The sequence below is a fragment of the Maylandia zebra genome, linkage group LG11 (assembly GCF_041146795.1).
Source record: "Maylandia zebra isolate NMK-2024a linkage group LG11, Mzebra_GT3a, whole genome shotgun sequence".
Taxonomy (NCBI): domain Eukaryota; kingdom Metazoa; phylum Chordata; class Actinopteri; order Cichliformes; family Cichlidae; genus Maylandia; species Maylandia zebra.
This window is the reverse complement of record NC_135177.1, coordinates 24,015,222-24,026,819: the sequence shown is the minus strand read 5'-3', so window position 1 is coordinate 24,026,819 and position 11,598 is coordinate 24,015,222. Positions and strand designations below refer to the sequence as shown.

The 11,598-nt window shown below is 42.8% G+C and overlaps 1 protein-coding gene across 8 annotated transcripts in view; it reads left to right on the top strand.

Moving 5' to 3' along the window:
- fam131bb (family with sequence similarity 131 member Bb) overlaps positions 1 to 11,598 on the top strand; it is a 39,557-nt gene that overhangs the window by 659 nt on the left and 27,300 nt on the right. For 2 of the 8 annotated variants that reach the window (XM_076890066.1, XM_012919078.4), the window contains exon 2: positions 1,688 to 1,757. Coding sequence is in view for 4 of the 8 variants with exons in the window: in XM_004550770.3 (XP_004550827.1) it covers positions 7,282 to 7,309 (28 nt within the window). In the remaining 4 variants the exon portion in view is untranslated. Of the gene's footprint in view, positions 1 to 43; positions 134 to 1,518; positions 1,542 to 1,687; positions 1,758 to 7,083; positions 7,310 to 11,598 lie in introns of those variants that run through there. The other 6 variants (XM_004550771.3, XM_004550769.3, XM_076890065.1 and 3 more) reach the window with 5 other exon arrangements.

The following is an 11,598-nucleotide window of genomic DNA, read 5'->3' as shown; positions in this document are numbered from 1 at the left end:
GTGTGTGTGTTCATAAACTGTCCAGTCAGACCCCCTCTTCGTCCTCCTCCTCCTCCTCCTGCTCTCTTTTCTCTCTGGATTCTTGCAGCATTCTTCATTCAATGACATCAACCCTGTTGCCTCTCCTTGTAAGGTCAGAGTGGGGGAACGAGGGAGCAAATGGGAGGGAGAGATAATGGGGCTAGAAGCTTGATTAGATGCAGGCACTGAAAGCAGTCAGCGGGTTTAAAGCGCTGTGAGGCACAGTGGCTGTAAAAAGTTGACCGCTTCTGCTTTTAAACAAGCTTATGAAAATATACAAAGCTGCATTTAGTGCCGCTCTTCTTACCTGCCTAGACTAGCACAGCTCAAGATCAGATTGTAAAGGCATTATTTGTATTGGTTGCCAAGTGGGCTGCCACATCATTGTTTGCTTTGCAGCAAGACCGTAAACGTGGAAAGTCTCTGTGCGCATGATTAGTAAACTCGATTATAGATACCAACTGCATTTTATCTGTCCCTGTAATCAGGATGTGCAACCTGGTGTTAAAGTGACACCTCCCATCCTGTAGCTCAGCCACGTCAATGACATAATGCTCTTTTGTTTCTCACCAACATCCAACTCACATTGTTCACACAGCCTACCTGGTGTGAGTCATATATCACCTCTTCACGTGTAGTCATTTTTCTGTTTTATTAAGTAAGTCTTTTTTAATGTTTCATTTCAGTTAGATGGAGACACTAAAAATAACAGAGCATGCTCTCAGTTCTCACAGCAGTCACACTTTGTTCTTGTTTAGGGCTAAAATGATAAGTAGATTAACTGATTAACAACTGGTTATTTTAAGAACTTGATGGTCATGTTTTAGCTTCTAGTACTGGCAACTTGCTTATTTTATTTGGTCATACAAAACCAGAAATTCCACGATTTTACTTGTTTCATTTTTTAAAATGATTTCCTTACACGTTAGAGGGCAAACATAACTGAGCGATCAAGTCTTCTGAAGACATGGTAGTGTGTAAACAGTCTTCACAATTAAAAGTCAAATGAAAAGTCCCATCCTGTGTATTTCAACATATAAACAAGGGGGAAAGCTGCAAACAGAATGTTTATTTTGTGCTTTTAGCATGATTAATGTTGGAGCCTGAATGTTGGATTAACCTTTTAAAAAGCAAATGTGTATCACATGAAAACCATGTGAGTCATCTTTATTTGTACACACATATATTAATCGTCTCATTGCACATTCTCATCGCTGCTGCCAACTCACAGATCGTCATATGATGTTCAGGTTGAGACAGGACAGAGTTGCACTTCAGTCTGATTGTGAAACCGTAAGCAGAGCTCTCTGCTCAGTTCCGTTACCTCTGCAGCGGCGCTTGTGTAACCTGTTGCTGCCTGATTCATGTCTGTGAACTACAGGGTGTGGTCTGTGGGGTCTTTGATAGCCTATTGTCCGGCGAGGAATGTTTCCAGTCTCTCCACATTTCCAGTGGGACAAAAATATGTTGAATTTCCACCCAGAGGTTTCCACAGAGAATGAATATGCACCCCATCCAGGGTGGGGGCTTTTAGGCAGATGACAAATGTTTGTGTGTTGTTCCAAATTTCCTCCACTCTCTTGTGACTGTTTTTGACGGGTGAAGGGTTTAAGCTAAATGACACATGTTTAATGCTCTTCTCCTCCTTTGTTTTTTTTTAAACCAGGTGGTGCCTTGGTGACTGAAGTTTGGATCAGGCAGTGAGAAGGCAGCTCCAGGGTCCAATGAGTGTGAAGGTAAGGCAAAAAACAGGAGGCTGTTGGAATCAGAGCCAGACAGACTGGAATGTGGCCAAGCCTTGGAATGAACAGTTCCTCCACCCCTCCCTCGCTAAAGTGCCATATCCCCCCCCCCCCCCCCCCTCTCTATAATGCTGCATTTTTTTCACCACTTTTCTTCTCCAATTGCTTCATTTCTCAGGCTGTCCTCCTTACGCTGCAATTTTCTTTCCTTTCTTTCTTTTTTTAAATTTTACTTCTCTCTGTCCACCACATACTGTGCGTGAATCAGTACTTAGTACGTAATACCTCAGTGCTTATGATTAAAATCCTAATAATTTCCTGTCCATACAGAGGCATGGTCGCTCCATCTCGCTCGCTCTCTCTCTCTCTCTCTCTCTCTCTCCCCCCCCCCCTCTCTCTCTTTTAATAATTTCTTGAGAATGTGGGAAACCATTTGTATGCAAGGCGATTGAAATGTTTTTAACTTTGAACTGCTCATCCAGAATAAATTAAATGATCCATAAAAACTTATCTTGTACATAAATGCATCTTTACCTTTTTAATTTTGTGCCCTTGCTTTTTTAACATTAATAAGGTAATTAGGTAACATTTAATCCAACTCAGGTTATCCAGTGACCCCTTTAAAGAACTTGTAAGAAATAAGGCTAACTTCCACTTTTAAATTCAGCAAACAGTGGTTTCAGCTGCTTTTCATGGCTACTGCACCACATTAAGAATCGGTAAGCCCTGTATCCTCAAAGCAAGAAGGTCCTGGGTTTGAATCCAGGCTGCATTTTTCTCTGTGGAGTTTGCATGTTTTCCTGTTATCTCTGGGTACTCCAGTTCCTCCCACAGTCCAAAGACATGCATGTTAGGTTAACTGGTGATTGTAAATTGACTGTGTTTGTGAATGCAAAACTGAATGGTTGTCTGTCTTTCTGTGTTATTGCTGCAAGCGACTGACGTCCTGTCAAGGCTGTACCCCACGTCTCTATGGTCTCTATGATATGGCCTGCAGCACCTCCACGACCCTGAATTGGATAAGTGGAAGAGAGTGAATGGTTCTGTTATAACTAAGATAAGATAAGGCACAAGTTACCCAGTATACTCACTATCAGCTTCAGCATTAGAGTAATGCATGCATTCTTCACCTTCTATACAATCAGTTGCCAGTTTATTGAACAGATAGCTAAACACTAATACAGACCAAGATAATTATCCTGCAAATAAATGTCAGCAAAGGTTCTACAGATGTTGTGTTTACTTTGTTTATCAGGTTGCCAGCCTGAAAGCAGGCTAAATAAATTTAGACTGGAGTGTGAGAAAAAGCCGATGAAGAATCTTTCATGTGAAAATCCAGTATAAACACAAAGTGTAGCCTGCAATAGATATGCAAAGCAAACGGCATGCACATAAATCTGCAAAGCATAAATTCCAGGTGCACATCAGCCAAGATGAGAACCTGCATATTTGTGGCAAAACATGTCCTCGTCACTCAGCACTGAGAGGAAAAGTCTCTTCGCTGCCAAACTGGCTTCCAATCAAAGCCAGGGTTAGACTGCAGTGTTCTAATCCCCCCAGCAGGTGTCAGACTGATATTCATTACTGTGCTGCACACAGCCCAGAATCAAATGGCTTGAGGTTAGAAGATTCCCCCACGTTCTCTGACAGCAAGCAAATCGGCTCGAGCTAGAGATGTGTAAAAGACAGAGGTGTGTAAGGTGGAAACCCGCAAATTCAGACGTGACTCTTAGAGATGCTGAGAAGCTGAAGGAAACGAGCTGAACGCAGAAACGTATCTAAGGACGAACATGCTGCATGGTGGTCTAGACGAGGAGGGCTGGAGCGAGAGAGAATGTAGGGTAATTGCGGGAGAAGAGGAAAGAGAATTGTAAATAATAGAGGAGAGTTGGGAACTCCTCATACGCAAGGTTTTGCCTGGTGTAACGGCTGCATAAACACATATACGCACAAGTCATGCACAGAGAGACTCTATACCACCCACACACAAATATAAAACAGCCCAAAAATATGTGTGCTGAAGAATCCAAGCTAGAAACTGTGGCTCAGTGCGCCAGCTAATAATACACATAAACTCTATTCTCCCACTGGCTAAAACAAAGCTAATGACATAAACTCGGTCATTAGAGAATGTCTTATCAGAGACTGCCTCTTCTCATAACAACATTTATATTGCTCCCTTGTTCCCACCCACCTCCTACACCCCTTGCCTCCTCAAAAACAAACAATTTAGTAATTCCCTCCCTTTTTTTTTTCATTCCCCCTTCATCTTCTTTTCTCTCCTTGCCTTTCGCATCAGTTCTCTTTCGCCAGTTTCAGCCAGATGCCACCCCTCCTCTCATCCCCTTTCTCCTTATGGCTAACGTAGCGAAGGCAAGTGTGTAACATGTGGTTCCAATTAACACATATAATGACACACTCTAGCAGTTTGATTCATCACAAAAAAGCCAGACAAAACAGTAGACAGTCACCGACTAAAGGTGGCAGAGGGTGGAGAAAAAAGGGCCTTTCTCAAAGGAGTTTAACCAGTCTGAGCTAGTTTTTAATACTACCTTTAGAAAGACTGGAGCAGGCATTCCTGTGCATCAGCCAGAACGCCTTTAGATTGTCTGAACAAGACAGTATTGAAGCTGGTATTCATTATCCTTGAGGTGTAACCTACATAGCAGCCAGGAGCTGATAGACAGATAGTGACAGGTACATGAAAATCATTGATTACAGAAATTATCTGGGTGTGAGTCCCCAAGGCAACATTAAACAGGAGCCACTGCATCTAAATTCAATGCAGCATCATCACCCGAGATAAGAAAACAAGAGATGCGGTGACAGGAACATGATAGAAGTCGTCCGTGTCATGTGTTGCGAGGCCGTTTTACGTCACGGTATCTTTTTTTTTGTAGTCTCTGCGTGTGAGAGAATAAGTAATGAGACGGCGACGACGATGAGAGGCAGTCACATTTGTGAGTGGCCTATGCATCATGCGTGAGATTAGTGTCAGGAATTTCCTCCATCTATGGCTGACCTTGTCTCACATTGCTAGGCGGTATCATAGATCACCATATTGTCACAGACTGCCTGAAAAGGCTGCTGCTAAAATTATTTTCCATTATTGATTAATGTGAAAATATTATCCTCGGTTAATCTTTGCTCTACAAACAAAAAGAAAAAGAAAGCAGTGAGAAATGTGTTATGATATCTTCTTTTGTTCAGCTGAAAACAACAACAGGAATAATTTGTTATGTGAGAGATTTAAAAGCGGCGTCTCATGAACTGGGATTGTGGGTTCTACGTCTCTTTAACGGTTAATCGATTTTCAAAATAGTCAATCAATTAACCCTTATAGAAGCACAATGTACAAAGTGTTGTAGGAGAAAAGGAGTATAAAACAGGAATCCTATTGACAGGGAAATGCAGGTAAAGCAGGATAGATACGCCTAGATTAGCTGAGGATTTTAGAGACTTCCACTGACTGACATGCAGTGATGGGCAGATGGAGTGAGAACTGAGACAGAGATTTAAAACAACAGCGTCAGCCAGTCAGCTGCAAACAGGGTTAGAGGGTTCAGGTTCATGTTATAGAAGTGAAGCTGACCCCTGCAGAAACCCCTGTGGGAGTTGACAAACAGAGCTAATACACATGGAAATCCAGAGTGCAGGGATTGGCTGGATTATGTATGATTTCTAATGTCTGGCACCCCCCCCCCCCTTTTTTTTTTTTTTGCAGCATCACAACCATGACTGTATATTTCCAAGTGACCGTCATTTTCTTTCATCCATTCTGGAGTGCTAATTTTTATTTCACACAGCATCCTCTCCACACCTCTCCCGCACATGACTCCACTGTTCTCTGCCTGCCTTGCTTCTCATCACTCCCTCCATCTGCGCCTTTTTTCCTGCTTTCTGTTCTTCCTTCCATCCATCTGGCCAGCTCTTTTCCCTCTCTCACTCTCTCTCTCTGCTCTTTACCCAGAGAGTTCAAAGTCAACAAAGAAATGACCACAAATAAACCTGTCTCCAGACTGCTTAGAAACAGCACACATCAAAGTAAAAATAAATGCACGATTTCATAGAAAACCGATGAGAGGAAAGGTTTTGGTATGATGGCGTTATAGATATAGTAGACGGAGGGTGCAGAAGTCATAATGATAATTGTTTTGGTTTATAACGAGGTCTTCTTTGAGCGCTAAGTTTAGTTTAGGGAGGAGTGATGTAGGGCTTTTAGGGAAGGGCCAAAAGGCACATGCTGTGAAGAAACTGTGAAACAGGTTGTGTCACAATAACCATTTTATCTCGATTATCTTCTTTTCACCCTCTTTAGAAAGCAAAACTGTAGCTGAACGTAAAACGTGATTAATTACACAGACTTAATGGAAAGAGGCACAGGTCTAATGAGAGACGCAGAAAGAGCTGTAGATTAAGGAGACAGGTGTTTGTTTTTGCTTTTTTTTTTTTTTACCAGAATAGAGAAGTGTAGCAGGCAAGGTGAAAAGGGGATAAAAAAAAAAGGCAAAAAAGGGGGAATGTAATCCTTAGTGAACAGAAGAAATAGGCGCAGAGATGACTGTGGGCGGATCAATAGTGAGGGATGACAGAGGGAGGAGGTGGAGACTCAGCAGCAGTTTGACTGTGAAGGAAAACCCTCTGCTGCTTTTTTCCTCTCTCCTCAGGATTGTTTCATGTTGGTGTATGAGAATGTTTTTTGAGCGATGAGTGTTGGGGAGGTTGGGGAGAGGGGGGTGCAAAGAGGGAGGAGGTGTTGGGTGATTGAGAGGGAGATGGCGAGGGGAGGAGAGGAGCGAGGAAACCGCTGCAGTGCATTGTTAGGCTGAACGCACACGGGAGAGGGAGACAGAGAGAGAATCCCCCATTTTAGCTCAACAATATTACAGCAGTGCAGTGATATCTACAACAATGGCAGACCGACACTCTCAGCACAGCTATTGATCTTAGTGATGGCACGTCACTGCACACATACTCAGTCCAATTGTTGTTTGACCTGTCTTTAAACGACTGCATGTGGTGGATATTCAGATATTTTGTCATCGTCACACTCTTTAGGTTAAATTATTTGCGTGAAAAGTCAGAACTCCTGCCACTTAAATTAAACATTAAAAATCAAATGTTACAGGTAATAAAATATGTTGATATCCTTATTATTGATAACTATAATAAAAAAATATATGATACATGTTTTGAAATAATTACAGTAATGCATCACATCTTTATTTAGTCCTAATCTTTTCCCCTCAGGCATACTGACTTACTAACCGGATCTCTTCTAAGACACTGCACTGGAGAGAGAGCAGCAGGGAGAGAGAGAGGGAGAGAGAGGGGGTGAGGGAGAGAGAGTGATCGAGCAAGCGCAGGAGGGAGAGAGAAAAAGAGACGGCAGCGGAGAAGCGAGAGAAAAGAAGCCAGAGCTGAGAGAAAGAGAGAGTCGCAGGAGGAAGGAGAAGGAGAATGCGCCGTGTCTGGGTAACACTTTTACGCTTGTGTCCAGGGCCTTTGTGAATACACCATGGGGTGCATCGGCTCCAGGAGACTGAGTAAGCTCCACTTCTCTTACTGCGGGCTAGAGGGAGGTTGGGGTGAGGGGTGCAGCGGAGATGCTGGAGGATGCGGGTCCATACAGGAGCAAAGGGTTTGTGTAGACTAGGAGCAGTCTTTGTATGTGTTTGTGCACGGGAGCTGCTTGCCTCTGTTTCTGTGCAGTCTCAAGGCAAGCTCTGGACGTGTGGTCACAGAGGCAGTATGCACAGTATACCGCCTAGATGTCAAAAGCAATATGTGTTAAAATGTGCTACTGTGTGTGTGGCTGCACCCCCCACCTCCTTGCTCCCCTTCTTCCCTCCTCCCATCCCATGATTTATGATGCTGTTTGGCAGTATGTATATGTGTGAGTAGGAGGCAGAGGGATGGAGAGGAGAGAGAGAGAGAGAGAGGCGGGAGAGGGAAGCGCGGTGCTTATTTATAGGGAGACATAGCTTGGAGAAAGAGAGAAGGGATAATGCCATTGTTTGGGACATTTGCACAGTTTATTGTTATTTGCATGAATAATAGGCATAGAGTGGAAGGGGATAACGAGAGAGCAGGAAGAATGCAGGCAGGGAGGAGAAGAGATGGGCGGATGGCGAGGGAGAGAGGGGGAGAGGGAGGGGCAAATGCATAGGCGAGGGTGTGTGGCAGTGATGGGAGTTTTCAGGTGAGGATAGTCCTGGATAAACCCGTAGCTGTCGTGTTGACAGCGCCGGCACTGGGGAAAAAAAACAAAAAGCTCGGGTAAACAATCACTTGTTTGCTTAAATGTATTCGGGTATGTTGCAGTGCACGCTTACACGTCCTAGTGTGTAGCATCAATCACGTGCCGAGGTAAAAATAAACACAGACTTTCTTTGCTGTTAAATATTCATGTCTCACTTAGCACATCCAGCTCTTAAACATATTTATGGCACAGCATGGGTCTGGACACGGTGGTCACTCACTCTTCTAAAACACTCAAGCACAGCCTTTACTGGGCTACCAGAACCCTGTTGCAAACAGGGTCCATGCTGCGCCTTTCCCAGGCCCCCTTTTTTTTTTTTAAACTAAATGTAAATTCTTCTTAAAAATATCTAGAATATGCAAAAAAGAGTACAAGATGACACAGTTAAGAAGGCAGGTGTGAACTGAATACAGCAGAAACAGCAAATCCAGCAGCTCTGGCTGTTTTTTCTTGACACAGTGTGTAGCAGGAGAAGAGACTGGGATCCTATTTCAACACTCACATCAAGACAGAAGACCCTACAAGCCTCCAGATGTTGGAAATAATGTGACTGAAATAGGCAGAAAGCTTTGAAAAGGTGCCCCATTAATCTAATGGTGAGTCACCTGTATACTGATGCTCGTTTTTATACATGCGATCATGGAAGCTTAGGAATTTAATAAGGGAGCTCTAGTAATTGCAATTATGTTTTCGAGTCAGGGATAAGCAATAAAGATAAGGGAGAATATGTTTTTAGACCAGCAGCCCAGAGCAGTAGAGATTGTAGATCCACTAAAAGGAATATTTCCCTTCAGTTTGCAAGTGTTATCTTAAGCTGTGTGCACTATAATCTAACACAAATGCGTAAACAAACAGTAGTTAAGAGAAGGAAGCCTGGGCATTTTCAAGCAGCTTGTGTGACTCGGTCTGATTTCCTTGTAAGTAACAGAATCAGCAGCAGTGCTGCCCATCCAAAGGCGGGGTTGTGTTTATCCTGGGTGAGAATGGCTTCAGTGTGTGCTATTGATCGACCAGCTCAACTGCAGTGCACGCTGCCAAACAGAGATCAACAGGAGGAGCAGCAGGCAAAAGGAGTGGATCTGTCTCTGCACGGGAGTAGCCCTGATGTATCTGTCTCCCTTCTATCTCTCCCAGCTCCATCATATCTGGGAGTGCACTCTGTGGCCAGGCTCTGATATCAGTTTGTACTATTGTTCGATTCTTCTCACAAACGATACGGCTGTGCCCAGCCTTTGATATAGTATACTGCATAGTATCCCTCAGGAAATAGTTCTATATTGATTCTGTATTTTTTATATTAGAAATGTGAACCAAAAGCTTTATTTGCCCCTTATTTTACTCTAAAGGTGTCGGGTGTCAGGTTAAACGGAAAGATCTCATCCGAAAGACTCAATAACTGATACACGTAGGCAAAAATGAACTACAAATTTTTAAGGCTGTGCAAATATTTTATTTGTTTGCTTGTTATTTTGCCAGGCAAAGGTTTGGCTTATAGCCTTATCGACCTAATTGCATACAAGTACAGTAGGCTCGCTACAGTATATGATAGTGGTTGCTTTGTGTTACTGATTGTTACCGAGTCAAGCGAAGACAGACGTACAGACAGCAGATAAACTGTCTGCATCCATCCATCACCACTTCAGAGGGTAAAAGGCCTTGAGATGCAGCAGATGGGAGATGCGCATTCTTCTTAACCTCGTCAGTGACAAAAGGCACTACATTCTATGACAAAATTAGAGTTTAATTGCATCTTTAAGAGCAACTTCCCGCAGAAAAGCCAGTGTCAGTGTAAAACTGTCACAGCCCCACGATGCCGATCATATTTCTCAATGTAATGCAGATAATCTAATCAGTAATAACTGTGGCAAAAGCTACACTTGAGCTAATTTTCCTGTGTCCACTTACCAGGCAGCACTATACCTGCAACTCCTTGAAGCATTAATCACTATAATTTAGGGCATTGTGTGCTTTGTGACTGTAACTGCTGTAGTTCATCCTGCTGTGGTGAAATTATAGATATGAATGTGGGACATTGTGATGACTTTCACCTGTTTGTGCAGCCCTTTATCTAGACTCGTCACTACCAGTTAGCTGACACACTATTTGCTGATTCAATAAGCAGTAAGAGCCAGTTCTAGTATGAGTGTGAGTGAGTGTTTGTGGTTGTTTACTTGCTTAAGGCTGGGCATCGATTCACAACGCTTTTCTGGGCCTGAGGTGACTGAAATGCGTTTGTAAGAAAGAGTATTGCATGTGTAAAAGGAGGATGTTTTGTTTATGATTTGTTCTTTCATTTTATTTTTTTTTATCAACATCCTATTAAATAAAACTAATTAATTGTAGAAAATCATGTTTACATTTAGTAACATATTATTAAAAAAGTAGAATGTTGGATTTCAGCCCATTCAGTTTTCAGAAGTTTTGGTGTCTTTGCGCCTCCATGGTACTGCATGTGTTTGTGTATGGAGCCCCAGTTTACCTGCGTCTTGTGGTGTAGCGGTCTTACTGAATTTTTTATGTTTTGTGTGGGTGTGAAAGCGCCATGTGCACCAATGTTACTTCAGCGCTTTCTTCCATTGCTCTGTTTCTGCTGCGTTACAGCGAGGGATTCCCTGCCATTAAATTTAAAACCGAACACCCCCGCTACACCATGCCTTTACACACACACACACACACACACACACACACACACACACACACACACACACAACAACTGACACCATGTCCCGTATTTGCCAGTTAGCAGTCTGCCTGTAAACTAGCAAATCTGGCAGAGGTAGAGTCTGATTGATTGGCTAGAATAGGATAGAAAAGCCTTGCGCTCAGGAGCATATTCAAGGTGAATGACTCAGTGATGTAGTACTCAGAGACACCTGGTGAGACCCGATGACCATTGTGTGCGTGCAATGGTATGTGTGCTCAAAGAGTATTCTTATGTTCAAGGATTCTAATGTAACAAATATAACACAGGGTCTTAACCTGAAGGTGTATGTGTGTGTGTGTGTGTGTGAGCGCCTCTTTGTCACTTCTCTGATGTGCGCTATTATAATTTGCCTTGTTACCAATACCAGGTTACAAACCTGGATGATTATAGGTATAACATTGTATATTGTATATGTGCATGCAAATGTGAGCTTGTGTGTATGTGGCAGATCAGAAATAAGAGGCCTGTGTGTGGGCACATGATGGCAGGCGATTCTATAAACAATGTGACTCAGCCACAGAGTGAGTTATGAAATTGAAATATAATGCTGTGAAGGAGAAAATTCATCCCTACAGTTTGATCTCTTAGTGTGTGTGTGCTGTGTGTGAGAAAGAATGAATATATGTGCGTTTGTGGATGCGCTCGGCATTAGTGTGCGACCGGCACAGATTGTCTCTGTGTTATCTGCAGCTACTAACCACTTCAGTGCTGATAAAAAAGGCCATGTTCTCACAGATGGGAAGTCTCCTTTGAATATCAAAGAGCAAGGAAAACAAAGATTTCCTGCATACAAAGTACACGAGCTGCCTCATACTTTAATGATTTCTTCTCTTTCTACAGGTTTCCATCCATTTATCTAAACAGAACTG